At 36.1% G+C, this 24,169-nt stretch overlaps 1 protein-coding gene across 1 annotated transcript in view; it reads left to right on the top strand.

Moving 5' to 3' along the window:
- Nucleotides 1-24,169, top strand: part of luzp2 (leucine zipper protein 2) — a 139,436-nt gene that overhangs the window by 58,476 nt on the left and 56,791 nt on the right. Inside the window, exons 3-6 of the mRNA XM_062433566.1 lie at nt 1,856-2,018; nt 5,687-5,757; nt 8,520-8,601; nt 16,380-16,442. Of these exons, the coding sequence (XP_062289550.1) occupies nt 1,856-2,018; nt 5,687-5,757; nt 8,520-8,601; nt 16,380-16,442 (379 nt within the window). The remainder of the gene's footprint in view (nt 1-1,855; nt 2,019-5,686; nt 5,758-8,519; nt 8,602-16,379; nt 16,443-24,169) is intronic.

Below are 24,169 nucleotides of genomic sequence, written 5' to 3'. Positions count from 1 at the left end.
AAAAAGATAAACTAGTAGTTAACAATGAACAACCAACTATGTCAGTTCATCTTTTAGCTCTCAGTATGACAGCATCCTCAGCTTTTATTCCCTCTGTGTCTGCTCACTTAATGCACACCGGGTGCCTTTAACTCTTCTTTTTGTACTCAAATCTTCTTTGTGCCCACTTCTTCAGTACATCACTCAGTGGGGATTACATTCATCATGAAAAAGAAAATCTTGATTATGGCTATAGTCCATGAAAACATGCTGTGAAGAAATGTTTGCCTCTCCGGAAACTCAGTTATAAACGACAAAAATGTTTCTGCAGTGCCATTCAATTGAGCTTCAGAGAAAAAACAGGCTTTGACAAAACACCCTGTAGATTTTTTTTCCTTAATAATTGGAGGGACTGCATGAATGTTTAAATGGAAATGCAGGGACATACCTCTGGTCAAAAGGCATATCTCTGTCAAAAGACTCCTTCACTAAATTGGTTGATTGAAAGAAACTTTGTTTTTCTTTTTTTTAACCCTTAGATGCATAAGTGGGGTCAAAAATGACCCCAGCAGTAGTTTTTTTGCAATATCTTTGTAATTTTAAATTTTTATCGTTTAATCTTCCATGTATTCCTCAAATAGGTTGTCTTTGACACGAGGCCATTTGGATTTGTATCTAATTGTTATATTTTTTAAGTAATTGCATTTTTTGTATCAGTACCACACTCTTCCATACGCGGGGTCAAAAATGACCCCAATCATTTTCTATGGAATTTCAAGGGTTAACCCTAGGAGCCTTTGATTTTTATCAACTGTGACTGTCAGGTATATTTACTGTCGATCCACACATCTAATGTCAGCAGTCTCACCACCCCTAAAGATTATTTTTTCACAGCAACATACATGTATTATTAGTACAAGTATTATCATCATTTGTATACCTCAGAATATATATGCTGTTATAAAATATGAACTTAGTTTCCACATACATGATTTTTGTGTGATATAGTGTTGTGTTATCATCATCAAATTGTAAAGCGTCCTTGGATATGTGAAAGGTGCTATATAAATCGCACCTATTTTCATTATTATTATAATTATTATTATCAAATTACTTTCTAGTAAGCTAACACTAGCTAACTAAGATAGCTAACATTACCGTATTTGTTGTGTAGAGAAGCAGACTCTCACTATGATGGTTAGGGTTAGGGTTATGACAGGGCCAACAGAAGAGAAAGAGGTGTAAGATGTGTGCAAAGCCACCAATAGTTGCTGGAAATGCAGTGACTCTGTGTGCAGTGCTCACAGCCAGAAACAAGTAGTTTGTAACAGCTGCTCACAGTGAGAAGAAAGAAGACGCGTGTGTGTACATGCATAGACAGACAGACGGATACACAAACAATGAATGTTGAAGTTGTGATAGCATGGAAAACATGAAATCATTCATATGTTATAATATTGCATTAAATGCATTGATTCTAATTGGGATACTTTTTGGATGTTAACCGTTTTTGACCTTTTTGAAAGCTGGGATAAAAAGTGATAAATGAGCTTGTCAAACATGAAATAATTATTTTGTTGACCAAAATATAATACAAATCATCATCTTTAACCAAAATGAAATACATTTCTTAAGTTTACAGCATAAAACGCATTCATTCTAATTGGGGTCATTTTTGACCCCACTCATGGAAGAGTGTAGGTATCTGTAGGTCATGCATCTAAGGGTTAAGTCACCAAGGGACTGTGCTGAGTAGATATTAGTTTTCTCCCCTATTGCTCTACCCTTTAGCTTTAAAGACAGTGCTTTTAATCTAGTTTAAAACACCTCTTTGTCCCATGGGTGACAATAAAATGTGAATGCTCTCAACCGGTAGAAGACACTTAAATAGTGAAGTATTTCTCTCTCATTCTCTCAACAGACAAAGCTACGATGGACTTGAAAAGACGCTGAAGGAAGTCTTCAGTGAACGAAGCAACATCCTGCACCAGCTCTCCAAGACATCAAAGGAGCTGGACAGCATAAAAGGCAACATTCAGGTTGGAATTTTACTGTTTCTCCTTGACAGACGCAGCGATGTTAGAAGGCTTTGTTGGCTGTGAGTTCAGGGCCGGATGTAATTTAACAGCCTCTAATTTCTGCCATTACATGACTTGGAAAAGAGTGATTCCAGTTCTTCTTCTTGATTATTTTCCAATCAGCCTGCTATATGCCAATTTATAGTTTTTAAATATGAATGTGGAAGTATTTTCTATTTGATGACTCAACCTCACTGTTATGTATGCAGTGATTTACTTGAAATGCAGTTGCTGAATAAGCAACACAGGGATGGAAATGCATATCCATTAGAAAGTATCAGTAAGTAAGTAAGCAAACTCTTTTTTTAGCACTTATGAGAACAGAAGTTAGTCTTTCCCAAGAGAAAGAAAAGATAAAATAAAAAAATAAATACAAAAAGACAGGATGATCAATCCAAACAAATGTTCTATTCGCTTCAAAGCCTCAAAGGCTTCAACTGTAATCATCAATGCTCTGATTTAAGGAAAACTACGGTTTGAATGAACTTACTCTTCTTGTGTAATGAAGGATTATTCACAACATAACAGGCACTTCAGGTTAAATCTTTGTTTATACAGTACTGTGCAAAAGGTTTTAGGCACTAAAAGTAAAGTGAGGATGCTTTTAAATGAATTGTTTGTATTTATCAATGGACTACATACAATGTTCAATAAACAGCTGAAATCTAAATGAAACATCCATTTGGTGTGACCTCGCTTATACAGCAGCAGTTCTCGGTACACCTATACACACTTTTTAAAGGCACACGGCAGGTCGGTTGTTTCTGGATCTTGATGAATTTGCCTCAGTTCTTCTGTGGATTTCAGTGTCTCAATTATTTCTGTTTCTTTATATAATCACAGACTGACTCCATGATGTTGACATCAGGGCTCTCTAGGGGCCATACCATCTGTTGCAGGACTTCTTGTTCTTATTATACATGAAGATAGTTCTTTATGACTCTTTCTGTATATTTGGGGTTGTTTTCACGCAGCAGAATCAGACACATCTCTGATGGTACTGCATAATATATAAGAATCTAAACATGTAAAGTGCTTGAAAGCTAACCTGGCAAAATTGTCACTGTTATCTTGGTCCTGGATTACAGCAGTGATGTTTGTGAGCAATATGTTATTATAACCGATGGTCTGAGCTACAAAAATACAAGCCAATTTCTCATAAACTGCAGGTTTGCTTTAATTATATCTATTCCAGGCTACACAGTAATTTTGAAAGAATGTGATGGCTCCTATCAAACGAGAAAGTAAACAAACCTGTGGCTTTAATGAGAGCTTCATGCAGGTTTAAAACACTTATTTTTTTTGTGGGGGAAAAATGCAGCATCTCGACATTTAGAGAAATGCTAGTATACACCCAAACCCAACTTAACATGTATTTGTGTTCTGGAAAGTTTTGAAGATTGTTGCCCTAATTAAATTTGGCCTGAAAACAAAGATGCAAAAATATATATAAGGATTCCTGCAGTGAATGTTATTTTACATAAAGTGAGAATAAAATGTGGGTTCATAAGACAACTTTAGTTGGATGATAATGAGGATTATTATCCCTGCTGCAAGGGGAGGTATCTGTTGGTTCCGCCAAATGCTGGTCTTGGACATTTTACCAAGTAATGTACCTTATTATACTGTAGATATTATAATGCTATGAGCCTTCTCAAGAAACACAATTATCTGAGTGTTAGATACTGCACATCGCTTCCCACCAGCCAGATTAGGTCAACTTCATTACAGCTCTTGGCAATGACAAGAAATGAACAGAAACTCAATTATACATTCAGATATTTTAATTATTCAGTATTTTTCAGTCGCATCAGTGCGTACAACAATGATCCTGCAAAATAATCCTCCCTCTTGGACATTTAGACCTCAGGTTTCAGACGCCCTGGGTTTCTGCACAGCCCTCCCAAAGCTGCAGTCTGAGTGGTAGTTTGGTGTTGGTGTTTTTAAGCTTCAGGCAACTTTTGTTGGCCGGTAAAATTGTCAGCAAATCAATAATCAAACTAATGATATGCACACTTTTCCTGCATCAGTGTTTGTTGGTAATACATGTCCCACGTGTATGGGGGAAAAAAAGCTCATGTACTCTGGTTACCATCGTCCCCTGGGTGGGCTTTGATGTCTATTCACTCCAGGCTAGCAAGGTTGGCATCTATCTTGGCCCTGGGCCCTGCGCCAGCATGCTGGGCAGGGCAGAGGTTGGGTTAGATTTGAAATAGTGTTCGGTGGAACAAATCTATTCTGCAGGGGGAAAACATCATCTACATAAAAATCATCAACTTTTAAAGGAGAATCAAGTCAACAGGGACAAGCACTTAGTATTTTAGTATTGGGTTTGATGGAGTAAATGTTTATAGTTTTAATGAGTTGCCCTCTAGGTGCAGGTCAGCAACCTTAATAATTAAACTTTATGTGATGGGGTGATTTATTGTTGGCAGTGGCTCCCGGGTGAGATCCTTATATATCATTTAGTACTATAATAGGAGTTCTTTAGCCCTGCACCTAAATGTGGCCTTTGGGAGCTATTTGGATTGTACTTTGAAAAAATAACCTCATGAAACATTTGCAAATGAGTTAAGAGTAGATGCTGTCAGAATTCAATGTCATGATCACATTTGAGGATTGTAGACTGATCCAGTATGTGCCAAGTGCTTGTCACATACATGATTTTTTGTTGAAAATGAAAACAGTAGTACAATTTGTGGACAGTGTTGCAGGGAAGCTTGGAAAACTGGCCATTTGACTCATAGTTCAATGACAGATGATACAAATCACCAAATTACAGGGGGGGACCCCTTGAGAGAGGAAGAAGGAATAGCTGTGATTTGGCTTGTAATACACACTTCAGAGCAGTTTTACTGTTCTAACTGCACAGTTTCAACTTGACATTATTTTGAGTAAATATGCATTCCCTAATGTCAAAAACTGTTGCTGGCTTCTTTCCTTTTTCTTACTCTTCAACATAACGCTCATGAGACGACGTCAGGGACTGGGGAGAAGGAAAAAAACATCTCCTCTGTGACAGGAGGATACAGGGTTTATGGAAATGTGATGTTAATTGCCACAAATATTACCTTCGAGCGTAATTTAAAGAGAAGCTATCTCCCCTTTGAGTCCTCATTTTCTTAGAAGTTTGGAAATGTCTGTCCAACTCATAACAAATACAAAATATCTTGAAGGGCTCATAGGGCAATCAGAGACCTGATTAATCCATAATTACCCGTCAGGCAGGTGTTTAGGCGCCAGTAGAAGCTGTGCGCTTTTTCTCTACCCACGTTAGGATTTTTAAAAGATATTCATCATCAGATTGTTAGAGGCTACATCATTTTTCTGTGGCATCAACAGCATTTTACATCTGCTGCATCATTTTATATTACCGGTTTTCACCTCAATTATTTTACAATACGTTTAATCCCCCTGTGACTTCCATTGTTAACATTGAAGCTTCTGACTTTTTTTGCCTGGAGTGAACTTGCAACTTTGAAAACCCCAAGGTGCATTTTGAATCAAAAGTGTATTGTACACAGTATATTTATTTCCCCCTTGTTTCCTCAGTGCTTTGTCATGAGTCTCATTTTGGAGTTTGCCTTTCTTTCCTCGAAAAACAAGAATGTGTTTCTTTTCTCTTTTAGTCACTGAAAAATGTTGACTCAGTGGCCAAGAAGGACGTGCAGAGGATTCTGGATCTCAGCCACAAACAGAGGTAAAGTGAGGCATCATGAGTGTGTTAGACATGAGTTAATAACATTGCTGTTGCTGCTCACGATTGTCATAAAGATTAAGGTTAAGACATTAAACATCAGTAATACATGGTGAAGTGATCAAATCTAAGGCATGGGATTTTTTTAATGAACACCAAAAATGTGTAATTAAATCATAAATAAAACAAATAAGCAAATAATGTCCTACTAATTAGAAAATAATGCAGGAATCCATTCTCCATCAATCAAATGTTCATTTATCAATCATTTAATTGACATTAACACATATTAAAGGCCCTGACAATTGAAGTATTTCTCTATATAACAAAATATTCATGAATTCATAAATACACAACAATCAAAGTCATCTTTAGGTATTATTTATTTCAGCACTGAAAAAAAACTCCTCTCACACAGCTTCATCGGGTCTGCATGGTTTGATATGGTTTGATTGATTGAGTGCCAGTGACATAGACAAACAACCTGACAACTGTCATGACATTTTGATCCAAATGTTGCCGCAGTAGATCCTCATCAGTGCCTCACACCACCTTTTTTTTTTCTCTCAGCCTAATCAATATCAAACCAATGATAAAGAAACAGGGAATAAAAGAAAAAAGTTTTGCAGAAAATAGTATGCTCACACTGGATCCCATCACCTATAGTAAATTAAGCTCACAAGGCCTTTATATAATGATTTATTCACCATTATTGATGCAGGTTATTCTAAGGCATTGCCCAGTTTGCTTTTACAAGTCAGTGTACACAGAAGCAGCTGGATAATACATAATCCAATCATAAATCATTCTTGTACACTTGGAAATAATCTGCCTGTCTTTTTTTTGTGAAAAAGCACATGAAGCATCTGTGATTTAGAGTTATATTTTTTTGCAGGCGAGCTGTAAAAGTGTTTACCTAAAGTGCTTTACCAGTTAGGATTGTCTGATTAATGTTGTGTGTAATGAGACTGTTAATGATTAGGAGTCATTTGTGGCCTCCATGCTCTCCAAAATGTCAGCCTGATTGAAGTCCAGCCTCCTGTGTGCAGTATCTTGATAGCTAATCAATAGGCTATCACCAGTCCATGGCAGCTCTCACATGTCATCAAGCTAAAAACCATAAAGCAGCGGCTTGGCTCAATGTTGCCTACCAAGCATTTGTTAGCTGCTTTTTTATCAAAGTGTTATTAATCCCCCCTTGGAGTTTCATCTATGCCAAGTTTGATTACTAGCTGACTCCATCATGGTGGATGCAGACAGGTGATTCATTGCAAGTCATTTATTTTTGACAACTCTTAACAGCCATTTGATTGCTTTCTGAAAATAATTTTGCTACATACTGTAATGCAAAAAACAATGTGTACTAACAGATCAGGTACAAAAAGCAGAAGAGTTGCATTTTAATGTTTCAAAATAGAAAACTGTTAATTCAGCTATGAGTTAATCTGCTGTCAACCTTTTTGGACTCACTTGCATGTTTACTACTCTTTGCCTTGAACGTAAGACAATCTCACGTTTACTGTGCCCTTGTCTGTCAGTTTGGGCAGTTTTGATCTTGTTTCTACAAAATGTTTCCAAGTGGTGGATGCAGGAGAAGGGAATATAAATGAAATGCCAGAGGAGTGGTGGTTGGCTGGTCGCTGTGAAGAAAAATGTTTGCAAGGCTGAACTTATGCCAAGAGACAAGACCACTGGCATATAAAATATGAGAGTGCTGTATATGGCTGTTGAACAGTGAGATTCTCTCCACACAAACATCGAGCATTGCTGCATTGCTTTTAAAGTTACTGCTGCCTAACTACTCCACTGACCGACTTTGACCTCGTCATATAGTCTCAAACTTAAAGCTATGCTTGGAAACAGTAAATAAATTGTTACCTTTAATTTAACTGAGCTGCCTCATAATGAAATGTCTACAAGCGTTTTTGAAACCACTGACCCACATCACTTGCCCACTTGATTCATAATTCAGTGTGCATTGCGGTTATCTGTGCACAGGAGCATCAAACGGTACTGAAATACTCATTGCATTCTATTTCATTAACATTTATGTTAAACGCATAATGAATGCAGCACATGTCTTCATACAGCATGAATAAAATCAGTGTTGGGTGTTCCAAATGCTCATAGGCTACTACATAATACAACAAAATGAATACTACATACTGTGTTTTCCTTATACTACATCTCCCCATTGACATGGAATCAAGCTGACTTTTTTGTATCTTGGTTAATCTTTGTTAAAAGGTGCATTAATGTGAGTCTTTGCACTTATTTAAGGGATAACTAGCCATACACGGCAGGGGAAAATAACGCCTGCAGCTGAATGCTTATATTCAAACTAGGAAAGATAAAAGATTCATGCATGTGAATTATGTTTACACTGTAAATAAGGTAAATGTAATTCATTCATTTATACGGTGGACATTAAGTGTCAAAATTCAATGTTGCAAATATTAAGTCACAATGTGTGCTTCCTAAATTTTGAATTTGTGAAACTTAAAATTACAATATTATTTCAACATATTTGTTTACCAACTGCTTTGCATTAATACAAATGTCACTCATGCAAAACTTGATGTTTGTCATGCAATTAAAAAAATTACTCTTGAGCACAATTAAATATATCCAAAGAGTTGGGGCTCAAAGGTCCAACTAAAGTTAACCTTAAACAATAGAGTGAAGAAAGCCATTCAATGTCAGAGACTTTTAGGCCTCTGAGAGTGTGAGAAAGATGTGCTAACAGAATGTTTCTAACTTGACAGAGAGGAGATGAAATCCCTCCAGGCAGCCTTGCAGAAGCAGCTGGACGAGGCAAATGAGAGAGCAGAGAAGCAGCAGGCCACGGTAAGACAGAACTAACCTGACCATCAACATCCGGTCTTCTCTAACCAGCCCCGTCACCTGTCACACAGGCCCCTCAGTGAGCCACGCTTATTAGCCAGCAGCCAGCTCTTTCGGCTCCTTGCCTCACCACTTAATTGAAAATCTCAGAAATAGCGAGAGAGTGCTTTGTGTCCCGTCTGCCCAACCCCCACCCAAACATTAACAAGATTGAACAAAGGCATTATGACGCTAACAACACCTATCCATCTGTTTCGCCACCTCTCCATACAAAGGATCAACCATTCCGTCTTTCTATCTGTATCTCCCAAATGTTTTAATACACAGGCTCCAGTAAAAAAAAAGAAAAGAAAGAAAGAAGATTCACGGGAGAAAAAAACATTAATGCTTGACTTTGTGTGGTGCTCTTGAGGTATTAACCTGGGGAGGGGGGGTTAATACCTCGGACATGGTACTTTAATGCAGCCTTGCTTAACTGAATGTCACTCTGCATCTAATTAAATTCTACACAGGCATTTTGAACACTGTCTGGCTAATGAAATAATAACAGATGATTATTTTTATTAATTAGTTGTTTCTATCCATCCATCCATCCATCCATCCATGTTTATCATATAGGATTAGGGCTTCAACTAGAGTCAAAGGATTACATCTTCAAATGTCTTATTTAATCAACAGTCCAAAGTCTAGATATTTAGTTTTCTATACTGTATGACAAAGAAAAGCATTAAATCATCACATCTCAGAAGCTAAATTCGGCAAATGTTGGAATAAAATGACAATTCGATCATCAAAATAGTTGCTGGTTAATTTTCCATTGATCGACAAATGGATTTATTGACATTGCAATCAGTGAATATTGTGCTTTTTAACTTGATAAGACCTGACAAGAATAAATAATTAGATCATTAAAATAGTGGCTTTTTTGTTTTCTGTTAATCAATAAATAAATGTACTTAATCATTTCAGCTATACACAGTTTTTGTTTTTACAAACGATTATAAACAACTGAAGCTTGAATATTACATTGTCATGTATGCAGATGATATTCTGATTAAAATTGTAATGACTTAATTCAAGTGTAATACTTAAGATGCAGCTGTATATGACTAGTTTATGAGAACAATGTAACATCTAAATCCAATTAAATGGGCAGATGTGAACAGATTGAATGTGTGTCATGTGTGACCATCATGGTTAGATATGAATATTGAAGGTCTTAAGAAGAGATGCTGTTGTCAATTGAAACAAGTTCACCTTTGGTCACTTTACTAATCATGACAAAATAATTAATGGATGTGTTTTGTTCTACAGTCCATTGCTATTTTAACCACCAATTAGCTCTATATCAGAATGACTATGACTGATCACACTTGGAGTCTGCCTGATATTGTTGTTTTATTATTTTATATTTTATTATTTTTCTATAGTATAGTTGATAACAATGCTTTGCAATTAATTTGATGTTTTGATGTCACCATTAGTTGCCATATATCTAAATGTACATTACATTTACTTTTTTTTCTTTCAGTTATTCCTTAAAATGATAATTGTGCATCTGGCTGTATTTTCTAATAATGAATTAACCATTTTTTTTATCACATTTTTTAACCTATATATAATCTGCTTTGATTGTATTTCCATTTTTTGTATTAATGTACTTTTTGGACTGTTTGAATTATGAAAGGGAACTTAATAACTTAACACCACATAAATAGCAGGGGCTCCACTGTGGATGTGTAGGATAATTCCCATAAATAAACAATACCTTTAAACAAAAACATTTTTATTATAAACCTGTATGTCTATTGAATTAACTGAACTCCACTAGCCTCTTATCCGAAACTGCTGTAACCGTTATGTTTAAGCCCCAGTTTAAGTCTATTGTTATAAACGCAAATTCATTTAAATGTACTGTAGCTTGTCCATGGAGATGTCGCATTGTTGAAAAATTATGCCTATGCATGTGCTCCACCTTATTTTATTGTCCCACATTTGTATCCTCATACATTCAAAGAGACACAAAACTCCTTATCAACAAATCACCATGAAGCCTGACTGGCTATACTAGCAACAGAATGCCTCTGGGATTTCAATTCATGCTAATGAAAAGCTTGTCCTGCTACAGTCCCGAATTCTTATGCGCAGTCACAAGGTTTAATGTGCACCGTGACATTACGATCAACAATCAAATCATCTGCACTGTGTACAGTAACATTTCAAATGACATTCATGGCATTTTCCTGAGACCACAGACCCTTTTGCAGAGTCTTATGTTTTGAATTTGACATTTATGTTCTGTCAAATGGCATTTATCACCCTGCTTAGATTCAAGATTAAAAAGAACACCTCTGTAAACATGGTAATATGTATTGCAGCTTCTGATGTGCAGAAAACACCAACAACACACAGACCAAAATAAAAAGTGACTAAATATGCCAGTAGGTACAAGTAATTACATATGAGTCAATCTCTGCTGCATTTTGCAGTGAATGTTCTGCACATCAGAAGCTATAATAAATACTACCACAACTTTGACACAGACTGAAATATCTAAGCAAGTATTGGATGGATTTGTATGACATTTTGTACAGATATTCATTGTTATCAGATGATGACATACTGTCTTCTGAACATCAACATCTCAGCATCAGCTTTCACTAAGAGAGACGTGAGACAGCTATTTGTCTTAAACAAAACAAACTCAGGTATTTTCAAACCATTCGGAGGTAATCTGGGTCTTAAAGTCTAAACAAAAAGCTTTTGGAGGTCATTTAAATATTTCAAAGGGAGATCAGATTCAACATCTATTGATAGATTATAATTTGGATTTCCTGGCTCTGAGTCAAATTTGGGTGAACAATAATATTTTAACTATGATTGATGTTCCTGGGTATGCTTGTTACAGAAAACACAGACTATTGGGAAAAGAAGGGGTAGTCCTTATTTATAACAGAGACACCCTGAAGTTCTCTGAAATGAATCTAGAAACGTTTGATGTATATGAATGTTTAATCTTAAATATTGTCTTGTCACCTAAGATGAGTTTCAACATTGTAATTCACTATAATCCTTTGTCTTAAAATGTATCATTTTATCGTGATTTAGATGAACTGTTAAACTGTTAAATGGGGCAGCTGTGGCTCAGGAGGTAGAGTGGGCCATCCACCAATCGAAAGATCAGCAGTTCAATCCACGGCTCCCCAGTCTGCATGTCCTTGGGCGAGATACTGAAACCCAAATTGCTCCTGATGGCTGTGCCATCAGTGTATGAACGTGTGTGTCTGTGTGAACGGGCGAATGTGGGTTGTTAGCACTTTGAGTGGTTGGAAGACTAGAAAGGCACTATATCAATGCAGTCCATTTATTTTAGTCCAGTTACCATTGTCACAGTAAAACTGTATTACTTGGAGATTTTAACATAAATAGTTTAGACAAAGGCAGTAAAACTCAAAATTATTAAGTAAAACACTTCTTCTAATATAATGTTTATGAATAAATATGAGTGAGTCACATAACACATAATTAACTGAAATATCTGTCTAATCATAATTTGACCATTGATCCCAGAAATGTTTGCTATAGACCAAACAACAAACATTTGCAGAGTGGGATTGAAAAGAACGAAATCCCTGTTTGAGAGTGAAGAAAGGAACATAAATTGAGATTCAGTTCTACAAACATGTGATTTAAATAAATTTCGAAATCTGTTGATGGTTTCACTTGTAAATACAAAAATGTATAGAGCCATTAAAATATGGTTTAAAAAAAGGCTGACTGCCTTTGATCAATAATGATATTCCTCAAATAATGAAAATGAGGGATCTCACATTAAACAAATCATTATACATTGATAGTTGTACCTTTTAAAGTGGTCAGTGAATCGAGAAAAGCAAAGAATGCCTACTTTTTGCTGTTGATTAAGCCAATGTGAGGAAATAGCTCATCTCTTTTGGAGGCATATAAATAGACCTACTAAATGAGAGTCTAATCAGGGAAAAGGAATAATTCAATTAAATGTAAATTAATGTAAATCAGTTCTGATAGCATGGTAATTGCAAATGCACTTAATGCCTATTTTGTCCAATCAGTGGAGGAACTGGCAGCAAACTTTAAAGTGATAGAGACGTCAGCAAATGACACAGCAAATTCCCTTTCCAGCACACAGACTGATCAAGGTAAAATTCAACAAATGATTTATCAATTAAATAATTCAAAGGCTGTTTGAATGTTTGGGTTAGACACTAATTTCATTTCAAATAGTAGGTATATACTTCAACGAGGCATGTAAAAAATGAATTTATCCATCACTACTGGGGAATTTCCTGGGAAAGCAAAGAATTAAAACTCTAATTTATATGTCTGGAACACCTGACCAAGCTTGTGATCATAGACCGATCTAAATTCCCCCTGCAATCTTGAAAGTTATTGATTAATTTTCTTGAACGAAACAAGCATCTACATCCAAAACAATTTGGGTGTTGACCAATATATTCAACTGAAATGGCTACATAATATCGTTCAGAAATGATTTAGAGGCATCTAGATGATGGTAAAGTAGTGGGAGAATTATTTTTCAGCCACAAAATGCCTTTGATACTGTGATACTTTTTAATTGCAAAATGGGCATACCACAAGTTTCTATCTTGGGACCACTGCTCTTTTGCATATCCATTGATCAGTTAGCAGACAGCTGTAAAGAGATCGGGTGCCAACAGGATACAGAGTTACTGAAAAGGCGAATGGCTTCAAAGTAATTTCCTGACTCTAAGCTGTACAAAAACTTTTTAAATGTGCTTTTCAATAAGACGAAAGTGAAACGTAGCTTTCTAATAACTATGGATCAGAAGGAAATAGAGAAAGTAAATGTCAAATATCTAGATGTTGTCTTGGATTCCCTATTAAATTTTGAAGCTGATATTTGGAAAGTGTTTAAGATTGTTAAGACTAACCTTAACTGTTTTCAACTTATAAGATATTGCTTACCCATAAAGGCTGCCCAACTATATACACACAACATGATTTTATTGCATCTTTGTCATTGTGTAACCGTCGGGGGCCAGGCAACCTAATCAATAGTGAAATCTGTGTCATTATACAAACAAACTTTGAAAATATTGGATCAGAAGCCAATAAAATGGAAGTATTGTAAAATTCCGAAAAAGTATAATTTATTAAGCTTTGAGAATTTTATAAATCCCTCTTACATAAAATGTCTTTTTAGTATTTGAATGGCCTTGATCCAGAACTAGTCAGTCAAATGATTTTTAAACTATAATACTAAAGCAGCCACTACAAGGGGAGACTGCAAACCAGGAAAACACAAAACAACCATTGGTCAATCCTCTTTTCCAGTCAAAGGCCCTCTGATTTTGAATACCCTGCCATCAGAAATAAAAAAAAAAAAATATTTTAAAGATTTCAATACTCAGGCAAATCTGTGAATACTATGATACATGGGTCTCTACAGCATGCATGTTAATGCTCATGCCTTTTGTTCTTAATCATCATTTTCAATCATTGTTCTTAAGTGTCATTTGTAGTATTGGTTGTATTGGTATTGGTATTGGTAGTATGTCTGCTGTTGGTCTGTAGGCCTATAGTAGTTGTTTACTATGTATTGTATCCATTAAAAGCCCAACCAGGGACAAAGACTGCAAATTGGCTATGGCCAAACATCCTATAAACATTGCATTACTCGCATTTTATTTAAACACAATCATCAGGTCGAAATCGCACACTAAAGTAATATAGTGAACATTTTAGTTGAAGCTAATTAAAGCTTATTTATTAGTTGTTAAAACTGTTGTAGATACAATTTTTTGCCGATTAACTAATCAATTAATTAGTCGGTTAAATTGTTCAGCACCACATGATTCATAATTCAAGCAAAAAAGAAAAAAATAATAATTTAGGAAAACGCAAATGTTCCAAATTTTTAATGACTTTGTGCTGTTCAACCAGACAGACATGTTTCATTAAGCAGTACATTTACTGTATAATTGTCAGAAAACAACATTGCATTGGTTTCACCTACAGAACCAGTCAAAACTTTGGTTACATTTTCATACAAAGGAATGAGAAGGCGTGTGTTTGACTGGTACTGTAATCCAGTTTAAGACCAATAAAACACATCACTTATGCTATGCTTCATTTTCCTAATCTCTAATTTTTTACATTCCACCTGACATATAGAGCTAAAACAACAACAACTAACAATTTTTAACTGAAAACCTAAATGCTGCAGCAGGGTGTTTTTTGAACCAGTCCTGCAGGCTGCAGCAGTGACTGAAAGGCTCAAACATGAACCTTGATGTTATCATGCCGTGCTCGGGGATGTGAGTCAACTGGTGAGGCTTAGTTTACAGTTCCCTGAGGTGCATACCTGGTATGAGGTCACCAGCACCATGAATCTTTTCCTCTTTGTCCTCAGGCCTATCTTGACGACCTCTCTGAAGGACACACAACGTTCTAAAGCCGTCTTTACAGGATGACAAACAGAAAGAAAGACAAAACCTTGACCTATCTAACCACCTCCCTCCTAACCCCCACCTCCCTCCAACACAGACACATAGATAATTCATTTGTGTAGATATATGGTAGCCATTGGCAGCAGTTTTCCATCTGCACTTGGTGTTTGAACCTCTGTCTGTTTGCTAAACACAAGCCACAGGCCTGCACCAGCAAGACATGCTGAGCTCATGATAAAAGGATTGCGATAAAAAAAGATATCACTCTGACATGATGAGCATATGGGCTATTAAGTCAGGCACACAGTGGAAAATAGGCAGTCGCTCACTGCAGGAATAAATGCCTCGGCAAATCATATGTGCTGCAATCAGAGAGTCGCGGATGGAACATTTCTGGACACTTGTTATGCTAAACTAACTTTGCAAGACACAAGGGAAATATACTACGTGGCAGCAGTTTTTATCAGAAATTAAAAAGTATTTTAGCCTTGATAGGTGGCCATCTGAAAGTGAAATACTGTGTTTTGAATTTCACTATAGTCAGGGGCCTCTGCGGTTCTGTCAATTTATGAGGAACAGTGATCATTTATGGAAGGAGCCTCGATATACTGCCTACATGTAAACTTACCAACACTGCTCATATCAGTTAAATTAAAGATAATAAATCAAATGCTGCCTGACACAATTTTTATTTTTTTCTGCTTACACTAGCATCATCACAAACATTTGGTACACTTCAGTGCTAATGCATAGAGGCTGCATTATTTTATTTATTTATTGATTGATTTTTTTTTTTTTTTTTTTTTGCTTCAACTTTCTTTCTTTTTTTTTTCAATGACCTTAATAATCAAACTAAATGCTGCACCATGAGTTTTTTTGTTTTTTTTCTTTCCTCCTCTTATGTTTTCAATGTGTCTTTATTTTTATATTTTCCATTCTCGGGGGAAGTGGCAGTGACTGAACGGTTCAAACATGACCTTTTATGTTATCATGCCCTGCTTGGGGATGTGAGTCAACTGGTGTGATCGAGTTTATAGTTCTCCAGGGTGCTTTGATTGAAAGTGAAAAAAAATGTGACCTTGACTTTAAAAAGGGAAAAGAAAGAGATATTAGAAATATTATAATATTGGAGTACAGTAAATCAGATTCTAAAGTGTCATAATTACGTACATCCATTCAATGCACTTAATTTAAGTACATTGTATGAATTGGTATAATTATAATATGTTTTTTTTTTTTAAATGTTCATTGAATGACAGTGAAGCTGGTGATTCAGTGTGATTATTCTTCTTCTGTTCTCTCTGTCTCCAGATCAAATTAATTAAAGTGGAGATGGAGAAAAAAACCAAAATCATCAAGGATTTACAGCAAGAGGTGAGTCATCAAAGCATCATTTCATGTGTGTTTGAGTCACACCACATAAAAAAGTCCTGTTTTCATCCTCATTAATGTTCAGTGTAGACTTTCACAAGGTTTAACCAAAATGCAGAATTTTACTCTAATTCACTTATCAGGAGCCCACTTTTCCTGCCCTGTCTGCTTCCATTACGTTTAATGATTTTCTGTTCGCCAAATGCCTTTTGACAATCCCCAGAGACGACAGGGGGGAGAGCTTGTTGCTTTCAATCAAAGGTGGACATTCGCCGGCATGAATATATCTATTTTACCAAGTAATTTGTAAACAGTGGAGTGTGTCTTTGATCATGATTGTGATCATGACTGCTGTGGCTTGGGTTGGTTGAGAAATTGGTCTCTCTTCTTCTGCCTCTTCTGCAATGGATTTCTCTCTCCGTATGAATGTCAGTGGAAAATAGTTAATCTAGAAAGAAGCATTTCTCTTTGATTCTGAGGGGCTGACACCATAATCTGATGTGTACCGCTGATGCCTTAAGATAGCTGGGGAAACACGTTGTGCTGGTTAATACCATTGTAGTGGTACAAAAATATATGACAACACATTATCTACCGTTTGCCTTGTTATATATCTGTAGGACTAAAATAGAATAAAGTCACAAACATCAAAACAACATGTAGGCTTGTGTTAAATACACCAGCTGCTATTATTATTTGAGGCACAGAGGGGTTTGTCTAACAGGTATGTGACATGAAAACTCCTACAAAAATCATGCAACATCAGCCATTTAGCTGGTATATGTATGACCCCTTACCCAGTATAACTGTAAATATCGAGAGAGTTTTGCTGCTTCAGAATGACATGAGTCAGGTTTTTATGGCATTTTCAAGCTCACATACACAGATTCCATTAAAACAGATTTTAACTTGTCAGGAGTGGTGTAATGTAAGTAAGTACTCAGTACTGTACTTGAATACAATTTAGAGACATTTGCAAGTTATGTATTTCTATATATGTCTTTTCTTGTACTTCTACTCTACTGCATTTATGAGTCAAATGTACTCTTTAACTCCATTTATTTGACACCTAAAGTTACTAATTATATTGAAGATTTTGAAGACAAAACACGGCATCAGTTCATAAAATTCAATGCATAGGTAGAGCTTAAACTACCCAAAGCTTATTAAGTAGATTAGCTCCATTTGAGCCTACTATGTTAAAATGCTGCTTATGGTAATGCATGAGTAATAAAAATCCAATAATATAATATGTAATAACGTATCACTCACAGAGGCGGTTTCATAATGAGTAGGTACTTATTATACTTTTGGTAAGATTGTAAATATAGAACATGACTTAATTAATGGTAAAAGTAATTGTATATTTTTAAATTGTGATATTACTTTTTTTTTCATCTGATTACTTATTCCCACGTTCTTGATGGAACCACACTGACATGATGACTAATGGTGACTCATTATACGCTCATTAAAACCTATAAAGTGACTTTTTTTCCTTAAAATAAGTTGAAGTTGCCTAATGAACATGTCAGAAGAATACTTAAAACTTTTTATAGGTTAGAGAATATCTTATCTTAATTCCGCCTTGCACACTATAGTCACGCAGTGCATTTTCTGTGCTATGAACTGCAGGCAGACTGTTTAATTGCATCACAAGATCATGAGAAACAATGATGAAGACGTACTGAAAATTACTACGCCAAGTTCAACAGAGAGATTTGCACACCAAATAGCTCCTGTTTAAAAGGACTTTTTATTTTCTGCTGTGACGGTTCAAGCGTTTGCAGTGCGGATCTCTCTGTTCAACTATGCACGTTTCTTTTTTCAGCACCCATCCTATTGGGTATTGGGATGTGTGTGTTTTTCTTATTGCTTCTTACTGTAAATGAATACACCATACTGCACTGCTACAGTGAGAAAAACGGATTTTCACCAGATGTCCAAATTAATTTGAGACCAATTTGACTAAACTCTGCTTTGGTAATATGATCAAGTGCTTCAGATGGACACAACAATAACATAATGACATCAATTTACTGAACTGTTTAGAGAAATACCTGCCAGAATGCAGGATTTTGTAAATTTATGTATGTAGACTTCACAGAAGACCGCATGCCACATGTATGTACTTTGTTTTTGTTTTGTCTCTCTATCACCACTATCTGTGCACATTTTCCAACCAGGAAGCGCAATAACTCAATAACTTTATGTTGTTGAGTACACGTCTAAAATAGCACACCTTCTTGCGGCACTAAAGGTTCCTGAACTATTCTGCAAAAGTCACTATAATCAGCTGATTTTATTTGTAATTATACAACTTAGAAGTTACAGGTAGTTTGATACAAATGGTTGATTTCTATGCTTTTTCCTGCTGCAAACATTTTGTTGCTTTGCTTCTTCCTGTCTACCTGTTTAGTTAAGCCAAATTTAATTTACGTAAATGTCTGGTGTCATTAGACTCCCAAAAAACAATAAATAGAGTTGATTTAGGACCAAAGGAGCAATGGCTAAATATTTTGTGTGTTAGTAGGCAGAATCTAGAAACAAATACGCCTCTGTATTGTAGTGTCTTCACACCCACATAATCAGAATTTTCCTCCCAGTAGCTCATTTTTTGTTGATTGGCATGTAGCCATCATAAACACTGTGGCACTTGGTTAATTTAGTTATTTTGTCAGCCATGGTCTTCTCAGGAGGTCCGGCCTGTATTCTTTCAAGTTGCCACTTGGGAGGAGAGGTCAACAGGGGTCAGTTCAAAAATCTGGACAAACACTCACCTCCTTGCATAGAAAGTTTTTGTTTAGAAAAATTAAAAACAAATGAGACTTTCCTCTTAAACCACAATACTAAACAGAATACCCAACATGAGTTATAATGCTTAAAGTAGCGTGCTTATAACACAAAACACAAATATAACACAAAAACAGGAGAAAATATAATGGAGCAAAGAGCTTCCTGGGAAGAAGTCAAAGATAGGACTTTATGCAAAAAATAACGTTAATGATAATAATTAACTGATTCACTGAAATTTGACTAGAGGAATTGCAACAGTTCGGACATTAACATGGAAATAACATACAAAAAAAGCTGTGGAGTAAGTCCTATGAAAATGTCTCACAATGCACAAATACTCCAGAAAGTCATTATATAACCCCTATACACCCTTAGACATTTTAACAGTTACACATTCATCAATGGGGCAATGTAACAGCCTTGAAATATAATATTGGTCAACATGCACTTAAAAAGTAATATCTGAGGTAGCAGATGATATAAAGGAATGTCTGTGGATGTTATATATCAAATTTGTCCTTGCGTGCTTAACTCTGTAGGGGGTAATCAGAGGTAAATGTACAGACACTTCTGTAATCAATCCAGTGATTTACACAGTAGGTGGTTACACATGTTGGCAATACTGTGCAGCAGATTGGTTTAACTGACTAAATGACCCATAAAGGAGGCCATGATTTGACTTTGTAATGAACAATTAGGTGTTCCTTTACTCTTAAACAACATCTTGATTTGGAACTAGGACGAGAACAAGATGCTGATGAGGACGATGATCTTTGCTCTACTGTCGGTCACGAGCAGTTCAGCTCTCTGCATGGTTTTATGTTTTTGTATGTTATGATCCCTGCTTTCTGCTAAATCTCATTACCATAAGCCAATCATCGATGTACACACTAAATCTTGCCAAAACAAAGAGCTGGCAAACAGTGCTGCCAACAGTTTGACCTGAATTAGAGTTAACTGTGCTGTAATTGAAGAGATTCGAATTATGAAGAGTATTTTTTTGTGTAAATGCTTTTGCAAACCAACTGAAGCAGCACAGAGGTTAGATACTGAGATTTGCTCTGCTGGCAGGAGTAAGTGGCAACAAACAGTGCAAACGGAAAGCACCTTTTATGGACACATTGCCCCCCAATCATGCCAGTGCTCCATTGTTGACATTTACCTTTTTCTGTCCCACATCTACATATCTTGGAAAAGGTCGTCTCTAGGTTTGGGGGGCTTCGTAATCACATGCAGAAGGGGTCATTTTCGGTCAATAGAAGTCTGGAAACTTCTCTGACATCTGTGACTCTCTGACATTTAAGTCGTGGCTACATGCAGGGAATCATGAGAAACATCAACTCCTGCATCTATTACTACTTGTGTGAGTTTCAGAAAATGTCTTGTGTGCAAAAACCCAAAGGTCAAAAGTGTTGCACATTATTATGTTTCTACCTTAGAGTCCACTCTCCTCACTCCTATGATACACTCTCATACAAGAGATACAAGTAGACACGCAAAATGCTCACATAATTGCATATATTGTATAAAAGGAAGAGCATTTTGGCATTCGCACTTATAGCAATACTCTAGTTTTAAACATGTTATTTTGGTGATGGAAGTATTTTGATATCCATGTTAAATACCAACATACTGTTATCATGTAATCAGTTTTTAGTCATTTACTGTCACATACCAGTCTCCCACACATGAATTAGAAACCAAAATGAACAGAGTAGATTAAAAGTTGTGGCCATGACAACAATATTTTATTGACAGAATGAAGGCTATACTGCAGTCGGCATGAATTCTGAACCTTGGCAGGTTAAAGTCGAGATACGGTGCGCGCCTTTCAAGTAGTCCAATCTAAAAATGTGTTTTTTCTTCATCTGAGAAATTTCATTTTTACATGGCATTGATTGCACTACTGTATTTCTATTATTTTATGTAAATATTTAGCCTTGAGATAAATATACAGTCAAATACAACAGCCCTGCAATAAATCATACTGTGTTAATCAGTTTTTGTTGAAACTGTTTCAGGTGTTGATTTAACTTTTTTAGAGGCTTTGGTTTGTGGTGCTGTTGAATTGTATTGCATTATACTCAGAAGTGTTTCCAATATTTTTCCGATCCCTGGCTCTTGGATTAAACTACATTAGTTTGGTATAGCTGAGAAGATGATGCTAAAACTCAAGTGTTGTAATATTATAATATAAAACCTTTAACTATTTTGATTTTGAGGCCATAGCAAATCTAAGTAAATATAAACTCCCGATAAAGCTGAAAGGAACATCTTTTAAAGCTAATCATACCCTTTGTTTACAGCAGCACCAGCATTAGCTTTTTAAATGTGTTTTTATGTTGCATTTCACTGTGAATTGTGTTGTGGTGTCAGCAGGGAAGCTTTATGGCTGCGATTCACTGTGAAGCCATTATCAATGAGTTGCTCTCAGGGCTTATTATGAGTATTTTGAGGGAGAGTGATTTACAGACTGATGTGGATCCTGCTGGGATTCATCAGGTTCGCACAGAGAATTGTAATAGACAGCTTTGCCACTCAGCTCCTCGCTGCTGATGCTGATGTTTTTAAGTCTAAAATGGCTTCCCGTCATTGGCTTCTTCCTTTCATGTCTTCCTGATGTAATTTCACTGGCTAAATGGCAGAAAAAAATCATTACTGGATCTTTCTGCGATACTCTTACTGGAAATAATCTGACAAGAAACTGAAGTAGGTAGAAAATAAGGAAACTGCGTCATTGTGTGTTGAACAGGATGAAGACAAAGCAGATGACGCCACTGATGTTTAAAGAAGCCTAATGTCATAGTCTAACAAGCCATAGCATTTTTGCATTTGTGTGTTGAAGTGCCATTGATTGATGCTTATGGCCTTCAAAAAGTGATAATAGGCTAACATAAAAAGATGTAATGAAAAACTGATGATAAATGATAAAAAAAATGTTTTCAGTTAAGTAAAGTCTTTTTTTCCAGATCTTAACAAACAAGCACAGAAAAAAACAGTATAGAAATTGTACATTCTCATAATATATGAAGCCAAACATGGTGTTTACTGTAAGATATTCAGCTCCAGCACTGTAAATCCAATGTGGCTTTCCTTTTGAAGCTTTTCTTAATATTTGCAAAGTAAATACCTGCATTTTCTGTCTTATGAAAAAACTGGCTATGTAAATAATTACCTGCTTTTTTTGCTTGTTTTTGGGGTTTTTTCCCCTTGAAGAATTAATGGCTTTCTCACTTCTCCCCTAGCATATCATTCAGCAAATGAATAGCCATCACATTTACACAAGGAGACTCAAGAACTCATTTCACACATATGATCACTGACATGCAGGAAGAGCAAAAGCGTACTGACAAAAATGGAGGTTCAAGTGAAATGGGGTGAGACAGGTGATGGCACCTGATGTCACTTTTTGCATTGATCAGACAGGCGGTGTCCAGCCTGATCGATTGCACTTACAAATCAGAGACCTGACTTGCTACACAAGAGTGATGGTGGACTTGACATCCTGTGAGAGTAACAGTGTTTATTACAAATACAAAAGGCCTGGTCAGATGGCAGTGATCGATAAAGTGTAGTAAAATGTCACAACAGACACAATTACACAATTATCTATATTTGTTCTACATTGACAGTGTGATGCCTTGTTTTGACTCGCACCTCGCTCATGAAATGTGTGAAGGTGGGATTATTTTTAGGTTTTAAACTGCGTCAGAGTGCTGAGTGTAATTGTGTTGTTTCATTTAGCAGCTTTTGGACAGCGGTGCTTCACGTCCCTCTCAGCTTGTGACCACTTAAAAAACAAAGCTATTTCCATTTGTGTCCCCTGCTCGCAAGATGTAATTGTCCACACATTATAAATAGTTAGCCACCGTGTAAGTTTTCTTTCCCACATTAATTTATTTGACGATTCATTTGTTTTCACAGGCATTAGCAGGTAAAATTATCCAGTGAATCATAATAAAAATGAAAATTAAAGCAAAGTTAAAAAAAAAAAACAGGTTTCAGACAATGGTTTCAAATTCATCATTTCTATAGTAACTATAGCTCTCAAAACAACTACTCCCAAAGCATGTGGTAACAATTCTGAGCAGAGTGGTGCAGACATCCCTATGAGTTGTGTGCATACTACAAAGAAATATTACACTCCTAAAATGATGTGGACTGAGCATGAACTCTGAGATAAATTACACGATGTGGATGCAAATTAGACGATCATTAATATTTTCCACAGTGAGTTGGATCATGAGAAATCAGAATATGAATGAACTGGACATGACATTTAATTTAGAATAGTATTTTTTTGTTCATGTCATTATGTAAGTGAACATGAGATGTGCTGTAGAAGCATTTAGTTAAATAAAACATCAAATAACAGCTTAAAATCCCCAATGCCTCTCCAGACTTCACAGAACCAGACTGGTATGAGAAAGTCAATTAGATGCAGAACAATCAAGACATAAAATCCATCTGTCTGTGGTTGCTATGGCAATATGCAAACATGGCAAACTGTGTAAAAGTAATAGAGGGATCTCACGGATTTAAAAATGTATGTTTGAGCCACATAAGCTACACATAAGTCCTGAACCAAGAATCTTGCAGAGCATCTTCACCAAATTCAACAAAAGAAAACGTATCACATATTAAAGGTAACACTTGGCAAGCAGCCTGAACAAGAAAGAAAAGAAGATAAAATGTAAGTTAAAAAAGGGAGAAACAAGGGATCAAATCACAGCAAGTCATGGCATTTCTAGAAGCTGATGAAAAGCGCATCAATGCCTATTTAGTTACAATGATGACTTACATAAACAAGGCTAAACTAAAGTGTGAAGATGTAACAAGGTATAGTAAATTGAACTGGGGTTAGTTGGAGTTGAAGACAATTGTGTATATATATCTATCCACCATCTGCTACTTCAGTGTTACACCTGCTTCAA

The sequence above is a fragment of the Scomber scombrus genome, chromosome 1 (assembly GCF_963691925.1).
Source record: "Scomber scombrus chromosome 1, fScoSco1.1, whole genome shotgun sequence".
Taxonomy (NCBI): Eukaryota; Metazoa; Chordata; class Actinopteri; order Scombriformes; family Scombridae; genus Scomber; species Scomber scombrus.
Note: the sequence above shows the minus strand (reverse complement) of the source record. Positions and strands in the feature narration are given on the sequence as shown.